This window comes from Armigeres subalbatus, chromosome 3, assembly GCF_024139115.2.
Source record: "Armigeres subalbatus isolate Guangzhou_Male chromosome 3, GZ_Asu_2, whole genome shotgun sequence".
Lineage (NCBI taxonomy): Eukaryota > Metazoa > Arthropoda > Insecta > Diptera > Culicidae > Armigeres > Armigeres subalbatus.
The window spans coordinates 20,624,905-20,640,535 of record NC_085141.1 but is presented as its reverse complement, the minus strand read 5'-3'; the positions used below and the strand labels follow the sequence as shown (position 1 = coordinate 20,640,535).

Here is a 15,631-nt window from a genome sequence, read left to right as displayed (position 1 = left end):
GTTTTTTGAATATTTTTTTTATTCGTCAAATTCCAGAAAGGACAAAAAATAAATCTGTTTCCTCTGTAATGTTGGTGAGTGTCTGTGTGTTTGTTTATATTCATCTCTTCTGTTCATGTTCGTTCTTCGTTTGTGGTAATTTTTTTCAGCTTGAAACATTAGAGCAAAAATGGTAATGTAATTTTTACACTGCCCGTACGAAGAAAAACAAATATTTGCGTTTTTTTAATGTATGGTGAAAATTAAATTTTCTTCAGCTCATTCTTTTAATAACTGAGTTTGATCTATAGTTTTGTCATTTTCTTCTTCGGCTTTCCAACACCGATATACAAGTGCGTTGCTTTTAACGTTACTTCAACCACCAAAAAGGCAATCTTCTATCTTCTTCGCTTGCCTCAATTTCCATTTTGTTATACCGTCGCAATATGGCCTAATGCCTGTTTCGCGCTGCTGCTGGACAAGAACGTAAATTTGTTAAAAATTCCTAAAGTGTCGTGTCGTGTCACGTACGTGTGGCATGAGCATCATCCACTGCTACCCGCGCAAGGGACTGGCAACCTCTATAACTGGTTCTGAGTTGGAAATAGTTACAAAAATTCAACGGGTGCGACTGGTCCAATTTCATTGGACAGCACTTAAAGTTTTAAGCACCCGCACAATTGATAGTTTTTCTTTTGTTTATTATATAGTATTTGTGGCTTTGATTTTTGAGGGCACGCAGTGGGCAAAAAAATCAACCGCGGCCCTCATGTTTTTTCTAAGTAGGAGTCTTGTATTCATTTTACTTCACAATTCGTTCTTCGTTTTATACAATTAAAGCTTAAACTTAATCAAAAGGAAAAGCCTATCATGGCTCGGAAAAAAATATGAGAAGTTTCTCTGCTGACTTTTCTTCAGACTGTTGAGGTTTTTTCTCAAATTTATTGGTTTTCCCTTCGAGAGGGGACTAACTCAAGATCAATTTTCTTACGTTTTGCCCCGGTTCCAAATAACTAGGGGCTAACGACACCCAACAAAATAACTAAATTACAGTCCATTGGTTTATTTCGATCATTATAATGTTTTACAATATAAAAATATGCCTTTTTACATGGAACAAAATAGTTCTCCTTACATTTTCGTTTTGCTAAATGGATTTAAAAGCAACATTTCTCTAATGCTTCTGTTTTTTGTGTTTGTATGCTTCAGTTTTATTCTGCTATCTTCTGTGTGAGAGTCCGAATGTGATTTCGTTCATCACACAGCACCTTTCCTAAATTGTAGGAGAAACACTTTGGAGATTCTCCCCATACCCAAGAAAATTTGTCCCATTTTGCATCCTTCCCTTCTTCAAGAGCGAGGCGCAAACAACCATTGATGCTACATCTAAGCATATAGGATAAGTGCCTTCTATTTCATTAAAAAAAACTAATAAACACTAACAATTGTTTAAAAACTGAGATACAAATAAACGCTTCCCTAAGAGAGACACTCGAACGTCGAAGAAGAGAAGGATCTAACGAGTAAATTTACGTTTCACATTTTTTTGATTTCTATCAAAACAGAACCTGAAGAAAAATTGTTATAAAACAATAATGTCGTATGTTTGTATGAGTTTTTTTTTCCTGCTTAAGCGTCTTTGTGTATATGTGTATGTACGTATGCGTGAGTGTATGTATGACTGATGATGGCATTGCTGTTTCGTTCGTCAGATAGTCCTTCCTAAGCTGTCCTTTCAGCATGATTCGTTTGTGTTCTGTTTTAATGCTGCTTTCTATTCTTTTATATAATAATAAATAGATATCCATTAATAAGATTTGAAGAAAATCCTAAGTGAAAACTAGTAATAGTTTTCAAGCTTAATGCTTGCCGCCCTTTCCGCCTTTTCAACTAGGCTTCGCTATTTGCTTTGCTTTTCCACGTGCGCGATTGTTTGAGGGAGTGTGTGTGTTTTTGTGTGTAAACGCTAGTACAGCTACTACAGCTTTTGATTTACTGACTAATAATCAACCGATCCGTTGTTACGTTTCTTCTGAATAGGATGTGTGAGACACTTTTGAAAGATTCTAGACGCGCGCGATTTGTTTCCGTTATGGTTCTATCAACTTAGTGTGGAGTGTGTAATTTTGTTTCATTTCCAGGAAGATTTTGGTTGATTCTTTTCTTGCTTACAGTTTCTTGTGTGTACGGTGTGCTTGGTACATAACTTGCCTTAAAAGTTGAATCCATCTCTGGGCACATTCGCGTTCTGGTTGAACTGGAACGCGTTCTCATCCGCCGCTGGTCTCAATTCGTCCAGCACCGCTTCATCGGTCTACAGAAGTATACAATAGCAAAAATAGTGGTCAGTCCAGCATCTTGGAGAAGCCAATCCAGCAATTTGATACTTACATCATCCGAGAAGAACTGCTCAATAATATCGTATGCCAGTTTATAAATTTCAATATTTTCGTGATTCTGCAAGACTTCGATTTTGGACACACCGTCGCATTCCTCGATCATGTTGGCAATTTCTTCAGTATGCGGACCGGCCTGCTTCAGCATGTTGTTGATTCCATCCAAGATGACCTATCGTTTTGAGAAAGCAATTCAACAATTAGTTCGCTTCACGATCTTCTGTTCCCGTTTCCATCACTTACATTGATAACTTGCGTATCCTTGCATGTCAACAGATCGCAGAACGGCGGAATGGCACCGTCCCGAATGAGCTGCGCCACCTGATCACGGTTGCCGCTAATCGTAAGATTACTAATCGCCCAGGCAGCTTCCTTTTGCGTCTGGAATTCACCCTTGCTTAGGTTTTCGATTATCTTGGGCAACAATCCGGCATCGATGACGGCTTGCACCTGCGCTTGATTTCCAGCGGTAATATTCGAAAGGAACCATACTGCTTCTTTGCGTATCTTGTCTTTAGGATGACTGAGCAGCGCAGGGAAGTGAGACAGAGCGTCGCAGTTGAGCACAACCTGGAAAAAATAAGTTTCGTTTCTTCATTTGGTTCGGGTTGCGATAGAAAACCGGACATACCTGCGTCTGATCATCTGAACCGGTAACAATGTTGCCAACCGCTCGGAGCGCTGCCGTCTGCACTTTGACTTCGACGTGTGATAATAGGGGAATTAATTTCGGCACAACGCTGCTGTCGATGACCAGTTGGATCTGTTCGTTGCCTCCGTCTGTGAGATAACTGAGGGCCCACACGGTGTCGACCAAGATGTTAATATCGGTGTGGTGAATCAACATGTTTAACGCCGGTAGGATCTCCAGGATGGTATCAACCGGTGGTGGTGGATCCTTGTTACGACAAAGATTGACGATCACCCATGTGACATTTCGCAGGAACGGTATTGGAATTTCCGGCTTGATGAATGATAATAGTGGTTGAACGACTCCGAGCTTGATAACGTAGTCCCGCAGACATGGGCCATCGCCGATAATGTTCCCCAAGGCCCATACTGCCTGTTCACAGACGTTGGCAGCGGGAGAACCGAGCAAACGTAGAAAGAGTGGGACCGCACCGGCGCGTACAACTTGATTGGTCTGTGACGAAGTTCCGGACGCGATGTTCGTTAATGCCCAAGCAGCTTCAAACTGTAACAGCTGATTATCGTTACGTTCCAGACATCCAACGAGAATCGGCAGGATACCGCTCTGTATTAACGAATCGATCGGAGGGTTCCGATCCGATGAGAGCAAGCGTCGTGCCGCCTGAACTGCGGCCAACTGTTCTTCCTTGTCGGCACTGTTTCCGGCTTTTTCGACTAGCTTGCGCAGATTTGACGGCGATGTGTAGTCGTCTTCGTCTGTCGATTCGGCCGTCGTCTGAGGAACATTACGACGTTTGAGGATGGTTTCTTCACGTTTGTTTTTGCGCAGTTCTACGGTGACTTCATTGCGACGTCTTCGCATTTCCTGGAACATTGAAATATAAAGATGAGTTGGGAGGGACATGGGCAAATGAAACGCGAGGGTCAAAAATGTGAGACCAAGACAGTGACGCAAAAGGTAGAAAACAGAATCTGGAAAAGACAGATGAACCATGAATCTCATCAGTTGTTGACCATCATTCACACCGCGAAAATCGGACTCTGTGGTGGAACGGGCATGGTAGTCTCAATCCGTTAGGGGCTGCCATATATTACGTGGATAGTTCATAACGACCCGCATTTCTTGATGGAATTTATGGAATCCGAAGGAAATCGGATGTCTAGAAAATCTGTTAGAGATCCGAATAATCTGAAGTAAAATTGTCGTAAGTGTCACAGAATCTAGTCATTCTGAAGGATCAACAAAAGTTATGAGCTGGTTTGAAAGACTCTGGATTACGCAGAAAGCTTGGGAATCTAAATTCGCATAACCTGGGGGAGGTCTAGAGAATCTGGAGATATTAAGGATTTGTATGACCTAAAATATGGACCATTTATAAATGTAAAAATATGCATCTGCAAATTTAGGAAACGTCGGGAACATTCAAACATTGAAAAAGACAATTTCACTTTCAACCCATATTTGTTCAGAGTGAACACTTACTTTAGACAACGGCCAATACGGAAATGTAACCATCATCTTATAATACACAACACACTACACATCCTGCACAATATGCTCAGATCAGACGGCCAGCGGCCACAAGGTCTAGTATTTGTTACAATGAAAAGATTGATAGGAGGCAAATATTTTTTTAAACGGTTTGATACGCTTTTAATATAATATACCTTTGTAATACATAAGGTGTCCCGGATTGAGCCAAGAAAAGTTAGGAATTAGGAGGGGGGTCACTTAGGGTTAGGAGGGGGTACCGCGAAAGTCCATGATTCACACACTTCTTCTTCGTCTTCAATGGATCTACATTCCAACTGGAACTTGGCCTGCTTTTCAACTTAGTATTCTATTACGGGGCCCTCCTTAGCCGTGCGGTAAGACTCGTGGTTACAAAGCAAAACCATGCTGAGGGTGGCTGGGTTCGATTCCCGGTGCCAGTCTAGGCAATTTTCGGATTGGAAATTATCTCGACTTCCCTGGGCATAAAAGTATCATCGTGTTAGCCTCATGATATACGAATGCAAAAATGGTAACTTGGCTTAGAAACCTCGCAGTTAATAACTGTGGAAGTGCTTAATGAACACTAAGCTGCGAGGCGGCTCTGTCCCAATTTGGGGATGTAATGCCAATAAGAAGAAGAAGATTCTATTAGCATTTCCTTATTAAAAGTTATTAATTGAAAGATTTTCTATGCCCGCCATTGCATGAGTATGTATCTTGTGTGGCAAGTACAATAAATACACTATGCCCAGGGTGTCGAGAAAGTTTCCAACCCGAAAACAACCTAGACTGGACCGAGAATCGAACTCGCCATGTCCGGATTGGCAATCCGACGCCTTTGCTCGCAAGGCTACTGGAGACCCCTAGAGACCTGATTCACACACAATAATATTCAAAATTTATAAGCGACTGTGCACGTCGCTCCACTGGTGTCCAAAACTGGTGAATCCACGTGATATATGATAAGCTAGAGTTTCTTACCCCATTCCCGGCCTAACATGCATGCGACTGCATTATTTAATTGATATTTATGACAGGAAGCAACTTTTCCTAAATTTCTTGTGCCGTGCAATACAGCAATGGGGTTCACTTCTGCTTAAAAATAGCTTCTCTTGGTAAACATCGTTTGAAAAAGCTTTTATTTGATTTAAATTAACGAGGTTCAGCACTAATTTCAGTCATAGCGATTTCATTTCCGGCCCACTTCCAAACCGGTTCCCGGCCTAAGCAAAATTTCGCTCAATCTCTCAACACCTTACTCTCATTATCTCTCGGGACGGTAGAAAATGCGACGTAAACAAAAATAAGCACGTTCAACGCCGACATGATGCCAGATGGTATTATTTATAATAATTTTTATTTGGTTGAAAAGATATATTCCCTCATCCAAATTACTTCCAAACGCTTAAAAACTATATTTTTGTCACTTTTTGAAATCGAGAGAATTACAAATAACATGATACGGTCAACTAATTAGATAGTTTTCCTATGAACGTTGAAGGATTGTGTTCATACTAAAAAGACTTCTGGCAGCACGGTGCGACTAGAAGTTCTTAGGCCGAGGTGAATTTTTGTTCGGTTTGAGGATACATTTTTAAATGTATTCTAATATGTTTATATTAGTTCTAGTGAAACAAACAAATAGAAAAGATCAAAGTGCGTGAGTTTAGAATTATTGTGTGGTGATTAACAGCTTCCAGCAATGATTGTATCGAGAACTGTGACGATTTTCAGGTAGGTGTTTATATGAAAATACCGTTTTGTAAAAGTGGAAAGATTCACTCCGGCTCAGTGGTGTAGCAACGGAGAGTGATTGTTCGGAATGCACATTTTTATTTTCTATAATTGGACCAATTAGGAGTGAAATAAATGGTATAAATAAATGGTATAAAAGACTTTTTAAAAATTATCAATCATAAACCTACACCTACACCTACAAACAAACTACACCTAAAGAAAGCAGGCAAGTTGGCATCGGTATACACTAGACTAGGGATCGTCTATATTAAGCCTACGGCTGGCGCACAACCTCTAGTGATTAAGACTGAAGAAGATTTAGATATATTTTCGTAAACGTGTACGTTCACTTTCGAAGTACTTTATAAAGTTATTATTATTTTATTTTTTTTAATTTTGCATTGTATAATTGTGTATTGAAGATTATTTTGTCAGAGATATTTGTTTTATTCTCCTCCGTAACTATGCAGCCCTCTAAAAATTGCTTCCCCTACTACACTTAATGCTTCCGTCACACAACCACACTTCTACGAACATTCCCGGAGCTGTACTGAACGCTGTTTTATCTTCTGAGAAGCTGAATATATGCCATGGAAATGCTCAGAGCCTCTGCGCGCGCAATTTGGGTAAGCTTGACGAAGTTCGCCTTGTCTTGTCCGATTCCAAAGTTGAGATAGCGTGCTTTACCGAATCGTGGTTAACTTCGAAGAAAAGTAATTCCAGTATCGGAGTCTCTGGCTTCTCTGTCGTTAGAAATGATAGAGTATACCGACGCGGTGGAGGCATTGTAGTTTACTACAGAGATTATTTGTCTTGCTCCAAGGTCTTTGGTACGGTGCTGACAATAGAATCAACAGACAAAACTGAATGCCTAGCGTTGGAGTTTCGGGTAGACGGGCAGCAGATATTACTAATGACCGTGTACAATCCCCCAGAGAACGACTGGTCACTTTTCCCTTGCAGAAAAATTAGCAGAGTTTGCTGTTCGTTACGAAAACATTATCTTAATAGGAGATTTTAACACTGACATGCTTCGCCCTAGCCTTAAACGTGCGCAGTTTGAATCGATGCTTTCCAGTTATTCGTTATCGTCCGTGAGTGATGAACCAACGTTCTTTCACTGTGGAGGAGCTCGCAACTTGACCTTTTATTAACCAACAACAGAGAGAAAGTTTTGCGGTTCGGACAGGTCAGTTTTCCTGGTTTATCGCAACACGACCTGATTTTTGCGTCGATTAATTTCGACATTTCTCGGACCTCCAGTCAGTACACATACCGTGATTATGTCAATTTTGATCCGCACCTTCTGGAAAATGCTATCCTCTCTGTTCCCTGGAATATGTTCTATGACATTGTAAATGCAAATGATGCCTCGGAATTTTTCAATGCTCACGTTAAAACGGTGCACGATTTATGCATCCCCCTCCGTGTTTGTTCCGGACGTCGGCGGCAAAATTTTTGGTTTTCTGACAGTGTACGTCAGACCCTTCTCGAACGTGACCTGGCTTACAAAGACTGGTTGCAAGCAGCCGATCACTTAAAGGATGAAAAACGACAGCGATACAAAATGATGAGGAACCGTGCAAATACAATACTACAAATACAATACCGTGCTTCTTGGATGACCGAACTCCTTCTAAGACTCTTTGGAAACGTATAAAAAGCCTTGGTATCGGCAAGGATAAATCGTCGCAACCGTGCGGCTTTCATCCGGATGAAGTTAATCGTACATTTGTTGCTAACTTCACTGGTTCGAGTGCGCAATGTAGGGCAAGACCAGTGCGACCGCCCTCACCATACAGTTTTTCATTTCGACCTGTGCATGATTGGGAAGTCGTCAACGTCATCTGGGATATTAAATCAAATGCAATAGGGTATGATGAGTTGCCCATTAACTTCATCAAGATCATCCTACCACTGGTTGTCCAACAATTAACGCATTTGTTTAACTTGCTCATTCATACGTCTACATTCCCGGATTGCTGGAAACATGCAAAGATTCTTCCATTGAAAAAGAAACCTCATCTAAACTGCATCACTAATCTGCGTCCAATCAGTATACTATCCGCTTTGTCGAAAGCTTTTGAGAAGCTTCTCAAACAACAAATGACAGAATACATCGAAGATAACAAACTTTTGTCGGAACAGCAAGCCGGATTTCGCAGAGGGCAGAGCATCAAAACCGCTGTGCTTCGAGTGTACGATGATTTGGGAAGCAAGATCGATAAACGAGGCTCTGGTATATTGCTGCTGCTGGACTTCTCTAAGGCTTTTGATACCATCCCTCACAACAAACTAGTGAATAAACTACAAGACCAGTTCAACTTCTCCTCTAGCGCTGTGAATCTGATGGTGTCGTATCTCCACAACCGGAGACAAACGGTTTACTGTGGCGATTGCTGCTCAAGTAGTGTTGGAGTGCCATCTGGTGTACCGCAAGGCTCAGTCCTTGGTCCTCTACTCTTCAGTTGTCATATCAACGATCTACCAACGGTACTGAAATACTGCTCAATACAAATTTTCGCTGATGATGTAGAGCTTTATATAGCTCGGCTTGGCCCTTGCACGCGAGAACTCGTCAGGATGGTGAATATGGACCTTGAACATGTCGCAGAGTGGTCACGGAGAAATAATCTTCATGTTAATCCAAGCAAAAGCAAGGCATTGTTTATCACAAGTAGACGTCGTACTGCTGGTGATTTTACCCCACCAGTCCCTGGAATTGAGATGGATGGTCAGAGCATTGGTTGGTCAGAAAGAGCAAATAACCTCGGATTCGTCTTTCAAAATGATTTGCAGTGGGATGGACTTGTTTCGCAACAGTGTGGAAAGATCTACGCTAGCCTGCGCACGCTGTACTGCTGTACCTCCGCGTCCCCGACATCTATAAAACTGAAGCTCTTCAAATCCTTGATCCTGCCGCATTTTATGTTCGGCGATATTTTGCATGTCTGTCCTAGTGCGAACTCTTTAGACCGACTTCGAGTGGCGCTCAATTGCTGTGTACGCTATGTCTATCGGTTAGACCGCTATGATCATGTAAGCCATTTACAACAAAACCTTATTGGATGTCCACTACAAAGCTTTTATGCGCATCGCTCCTGCATTTTTCTGAGAAATCTAATGCTTACACAATCTCCAGCGGTTCTTCATGAAAGGCTTATTCAGTCCCGTGGTCGTCGTTTACAGAACCTAGTTGTTCCAGCTAACAGAACGTTATGTTATGGTAGTTCACTGTTCGTCCGAGGTGTGGTTTATTGGAATTCGTTACCGTCCGCGGTAAAACGTTCTACGTCGGAAGCAAGTTTCAAGAGAGGCTGCATCGATTTTTGGAACCGCCTTAGATAATTGATGTTACAAATAGTTAAATTAGTTAGTAATAATTATGTTTTTATTAAGAAATTATGTTCGTTTATGTATCGTTTGCTAAATCGGAGGTAGTAATTATCAAAAAGATTTATATCTTACACTACTGGACAATAAATGAAAATGAAAATGAAACCTACGGCTTCCAAAAAGTGTAAATCCTTAGTTTTCTGTGCAGTGAGCACAGAATCGGGTCCATAGGCCCAAGTAGTGATTTACCCTATATAAATTCGGTACAAGAAGTGACTTGAGTCTTCGACGAATTGAGCACATGTGTGTGTGCGCGTGTGTGCGTTACAAAAATGTCACATCAAGATCTCTTGATTTTTTTTGCAATCGGACATTTAGTTTCCGAGATAGGTATTTGAGAAATACGAACATTAAGTGCAAAATAATGTCACATCAAGATCTCAGCCGTCTGTGAACCGATTTGAATGGTTTTATCTTTAAACGAAAGCTATTCCTTTCCCATTGAACGCATTGATTTTTTTTTGCAATTGGACATTTAGTTTCCGAGATATTTGAGAAATACGAACATTAAGTGCAAAATAATGTCACATCAGGATATCAGCCGTCTGTAAACCGATTTGCACGTTTTCATCTTTAAACGAAAGCTATTCCTTTCCCATTGATTTTTGCATTGATTTTTTTTGCAATCGAACATTTAGTTTCCGAGATAGGTATTTGAGAAATAAGAACATTAAGTGCAAAATAATGTCACATCAGGATATCAGCCGTCTGTAAATCGATTTGTTTTTACAACACACAGTGGTTTAAATCCCGGAAAACGTGATTGTCAGCTTTCTCGGTATGAAATCGTCCTTTAATGGCACAGTTTGTTCAGGAAGTATGTTGCATACATCAAGGGGCATCATTTGAGAAAATTTTATTTTTGATTACTTAAAAGTGAGATAGAAATTTTATTTTTTTCAAAATTTGTTAAAACAAAATGGCGTCTTTGGGAAAGTTGTCAGAAATAATGTACCAAAATACTTTGTCAAAGACACCACGGCCACGGGTCTATCTATTGAAACGAACAAAATATGACTTAATTTTAGATAATAGGTCATGTAACCCTATAAAAACTGGTATACCATGAATAACTTTGCATGGTCGCATTTTTGAGGTCAACAATGTTCTAGAAACTTATTCAGCACATCAAAATACAGCATTTAACTACAAAATCATAACAATAATTTCAATTTATAGAAGGAAATTCGAGATTTACGAACAAAATTACACATTTTGATACCAAAATATCTCGCAAGGTTGCAAAAAGTGGCAGCCAAATCAATGATTGCTTTGACTTTTTTATTAGGAGCTGATTTGTGTATTTTTGGGTTTTTTGATCGAATCGCATCAGCCGAAACCTATATAAAAGTTCATTTAATCATCATACAATGTTCTGTGAAATTTTTCTGTAGCATACCAACTGCCGTTTTTGCAATTCTGAGATCAATCGAGCAATCAGAACCAATTTCCAGATCGAATGAGTGACGGAGGTGTATTTTCCTATACATTTTGGCTGAAATCCCCATACAAACTTCAAATCAAATGCGCCAGCTTATGCAACAAGCGATTGAGCTGAAATTTGCAGAGATTGATTTTCTCACCCAAAGACAAAATCCTGGGGGGTGCCCCGTGGAATTAGACAACTTTTTGTTTCCTGGGCCAGTCTAGTCTACATGAAGCAGCCGTTAACAACATCCATCTGACTCCCAACGGTTTCTCGGAGGAGTTGGAAATTTCAGCCAAAAACCTATATCAAAACATTTAATAAGTACCCAGACTCCATTTTCGAGCAGCTTTCGCTTGTCTTCAATTCCAATCGTCTAGGAAGTCTGCGAGTTATCCCCATTCGAAAGCCTGAAAAGGACCATTCCTCCCCTAAAAGTTATCGGCCCATCAGTCTTCTCTCGGGCTATCTTCTTCTTCAATGGCTCTACATTCCAACTGAAACTTGGCCTGCTTTTCAACTTTGTATCCTACTTACATTTTGCGGCTACAGATATGTTCCCTTTTTATCAACACGGTCCGTGAGTTTCAGTTGATAAAATCGGAATAATTTTCTTAGACGATTTTTTTTATTAAGAAAATTATTTTGAGCTTTTTAGTGGAATGTCTTCACTTGTCATAAGACGAGTTTGTACAATCCCATTTAATTCCACCACTTAATTGTACCTTGACAGATACGTATTTCGACCTCAACAGTAAGGCCGTCTTCAGTGTCTCGTACTTGACTCGAGTCGAGTCGACTTCAGTCGAGTCAAGTACGAGACACTGAAGACGGCCTTACTGTTGAGGTCGAAATACGTATCTGTCAATGTACAATTAAGTGGTGGAATTAAATGAGATTGTACAAACTCGACCATCATTTGTAAATATTTGACCTCCTTAATCCTTTCGGGATGGATGGGTCGGGTCATATATGCCCAACGTTTAAGATTGGCTGTAAAAATTCACAGAAGTGAGCTAGGTCCCCATTTCCATCGGCAAAAATGTTTATCGGGATGTCGGCTACTCAGGAAGGAGGTCGAGTTTAACTATACTCTGAAGACCGAGATATCCAAAATCTTGGGAAGATTTTGCTTCTGACAGCATGCAGGTGAATTTGAAATATTTGGATCCTATTCACTCAATCCAGTTCAGTCATCTTGATCGTTGTGAGAATGATTAATTTTCTGAAATACGAGACGCTCAAGGTTTTCAAAAAATATTCTCGATTTCAGCCCACAGTATCTACCGGATCAAAAACAAAAAGTATGTTTTGGAGAAACGGAAAGGCCTGTACTGCCCCCACTCGCATATCAGTCCCATACCGTTTTTTCGCATTCTGAGATAATAGCCATTGAAGTTCCAAATCGCATCTTCCATATGAAACTTCACAAAAATCTAATAAATTGAAACATCATCGTATCTTGCTCAAATTTTGCAGAGTTGTTCATCATTCGATAGATTACCGTAAAGCGATTTAGTTTGATCGAAACATGGTTTAGTTTTGTGCAATCAGGTCATGTAAATTCTTGGTGGGACTGTTATGCGGGTACTTTCAATATGGGACGCACATGACTTGGTATTTTTTTCACTGATGGGCATACAAAATCGCAATTTTTATTATGATTTATGGAAGTACATTATAAATGAACCCTATTCAGTGGTTTAACTCAAAAGTGACGAAAATTCAAATGGGACTGTTATGCGAGTGGGGGCAGTGTAGTAGTTGCGTGTAAAAGTAATGAGTGAAATCCTATCGGCTCAATTTACCTGCTAAGATGTTCAACGATACACGAATACATCGTTCAGGGATTGTTTGATCGGGTATATCACATGTTCTGAACTCCAGAACCTTTTGGAGACCCTGAAATAGTTTACGTTTATTTAAAAATCGTTCTATTCTATTGTTCTCCAGAACAGTTTGGACGGCCTAGAACATCCTAAAAAGTATTTCAACGATTTTTCAGTTATATCAGAACGCCAGATAGCAATGTAATCCTTCGTCCTGAAGTATAAAAAGGCAAACAAACCCGCAAACACAACTTTTATTTCGATGAGGAGAAATCGGTGAAGAGAATCCTCTTTTGTTAGTTAAGACTTTATTACTGCTAAAGCTTGAAATATTAAAAATACAACATTTGACCAAAAACTAACATAAGTTATTTTATTTTAGAAGCTAAATCTCTTTAAAAAAATGATTGAATTTTCTTGTTGATAAAAACGGAATAATTTTGTTGACGAAATCGGAGCGTGATAAAATCGGAACATACCTGTATAAGGCAAGACCATGCTGAGGGTGGCTGGGTTCGATTCCCGGTGCCAGTCTGTCTAGGTAATTTTCGGTCTGGAAATTGTCTCGACTTCCCTGGGCATAAAAGTCATCGTGTTAGCCTCATGATATACAAATGCAGAAATGGTAACTTGGCTTAGCAACATCGCGGTTAATAACTGTGGAAGTGCTGATTTAACACTTAGCAGCGGGGCGGCAATGTACCAGTGGGGGATGTAATGCCAATAAGAATTTTCTCAGTTATTAATGGAAAACTTTTCTATGCCCGCCATTGCATGAGTATGTATCTTATGTGGCAAGTACAGTGGATACACCAAGAATCGAGCTCACCATCTACGGATTGGCAACTGGAGACTCCTCGGGCTATCTATCTTTATTCAAAAATACCTGTTTTTGAAAAACCTAATTTATACCAAATGAAAAGGAATAGGCCAGCTATAAATTATGCCTCGGATAACAATTTTGCTCCGTCCTACCCTATATTATAGTAAAACGGTGTTATGATTAGATATCGATGAATGGAAGCAGATTGTGTACTGATTTATTTGATTGCTGTATATAGAACTTCTGTTCCTTGCTTTTATGCAACGTACACACCAGTCAAGCAGTTTGACGAACATTGACTCCGCCCCCAAGAAAACGCTTCGGTTGCTGCTTTGTTTGAACGTGTGTGAAGTTGTTCGAACAACCATTTGACAGTTCACGGCTCGGTTGGAAAAAATTAAAACGGTTTGATTTTGGGTTGAGTTGTCGGGGGTGGAGTCAGGGTTCGCCGAACATGTTTGTAGTGAAGTTGCACAAACCCTCATATATTTTTTGATGGTTGGTGATCAAGTTGGCGCTTCAATCGTTCGTGTGTGATATTGTTGGTCGAATAAATAGATTGTTCGTGAGGTAAAACTTGATGGATGTTTGAATAAACGAGAGGTGGAGTCAATGTTGGTCAAACTGCTTGACCGTGTGAACGTTCCATTACGCAAAACTCCGATCCAACTTCCAAAATATCCATCAATCAGTTGTCCCTTCTATATCAACTCATGTTCGGCTATTTTAATTACCTCTCCAGAGTTTACTTCATGACGCATTAAAACATAACGATGCCATATCAATTCCAAATGCTTTGTACATGTAGAGCGAAAGGTCGATACATTTTGCAGCCAGCCAGATCAAGGTCTTCTTTCGCTTGTGCTGTTTTCTACAATCTACTGTCAGAAGTCGTCTTCTCTGACTCATGACATATTTCTAATTATTGCGATCGTTCATTTATCTTTACAAGTGTTTGTGAAAAAGATGATCAAGGATCGTCATCGTTCTTTTACTTGTCTAAAAAAAATCGATCCTATATGCATTGGAACATTAATTATTGCCACTTCGGAAGCACTTCCAATTTCATGTATTACAGGCAGATCACATATCGCGAAGCAAGGGAAGGTTCGAGCGATTTCCATCCGTTCCCAACAAAAACAAAACCTATTTTTATCGATATCGGACTGATTAGTCACCTGGAACCACACCGTCGGAACTCGCTAGTCTTCAAGCATAACAAATCACTTACCTCCTGATCTTTTCCTTTGTTTTTAAAACCCTGCATTCGGTTTTTCGCTTGCGAATCTATCGACGCCATTTTTCGTCCGATTTGCTGCTGCTGCTGCTCTCCGTTCGAATGAAGTGCGTCGGTGTGTTTGTGTATGCGCGACTGATGATCAGCTCTCCTTGTCGACGGACGTCTTCGTCGTCAGGCGAAACGAAAACCTTTTCCGCAGTAGGAAAACTCACGAATTTTCGATCCAAGCACCGTCGATTTCCGAAAAATGTCGTTTTGCTACGCACTTCAAACACTGTTGGCGTCGTTGAAATCGAATACGGATCGAATCACTTTCCGTGGTGCTTTCTGCAGATAATTATCCCGTTTTCACGTTGTGTTCTCGTTGCTCGCTTTTTACGCTGATGATGCCCGTCCGTGCTCGCGACGAGAATTTTTCTTTTCGTTGCTCGCTGTCAAAAATGAGTTTGACAGTTTCGATAGAGTTTGCGTTTGGCCCATGCAGCAACATCGCACCAGAACGGAAACGAAAAAACGCAAACTCGGAAAACTCAAATACTATTGTCGAAGGACTTCGAAAATCGTATTAAAATAAATCTCTATTTTATTTTTTTTATTTTAATATTTTATGAAATAAATCGTGGATGTTATTCGCAAACATGATGATCCGTTGCATTCGA

General features: G+C 40.2%; 1 protein-coding gene across 1 annotated transcript; it reads right to left on the bottom strand.

Annotated features, from left to right (window-relative positions):
- Positions 1-353: 353 nt before the first annotated feature.
- On the bottom strand, positions 354-15,404 carry LOC134224680 (importin subunit alpha-3). The gene is made up of 5 exons (XM_062704182.1): positions 14,964-15,404; positions 3,007-3,891; positions 2,619-2,945; positions 2,371-2,547; positions 354-2,293 (listed from the first exon to the last, which is right to left on the bottom strand). Exons 1-5 carry the CDS (start codon positions 15,030-15,032, stop codon positions 2,192-2,194), a joined length of 1,560 nt encoding a protein of 519 aa, XP_062560166.1. The 5' UTR covers positions 15,033-15,404; the 3' UTR covers positions 354-2,191.
- Between the last annotated feature and the right edge of the window lie 227 nt (positions 15,405-15,631).

Bases quoted from the DNA above. Each gene is read 5' to 3' on its own strand.
- LOC134224680 (XM_062704182.1), bottom strand. From the start codon at position 15,032: ATGGCGTCGATAGATTCGCAAGCGAAAAACCGAATGCAGGGTTTTAAA. The intron at 2,946-3,006 runs GTATGTCCGGTT...TATTTTTTCCAG, and splicing joins GTTCAGATGATCAGACGCAG to GTTGTGCTCAACTGCGACGC. The intron at 2,548-2,618 runs GTAAGTGATGGA...TCAAAACGATAG, and splicing joins AGGATACGCAAGTTATCAAT to GTCATCTTGGATGGAATCAA.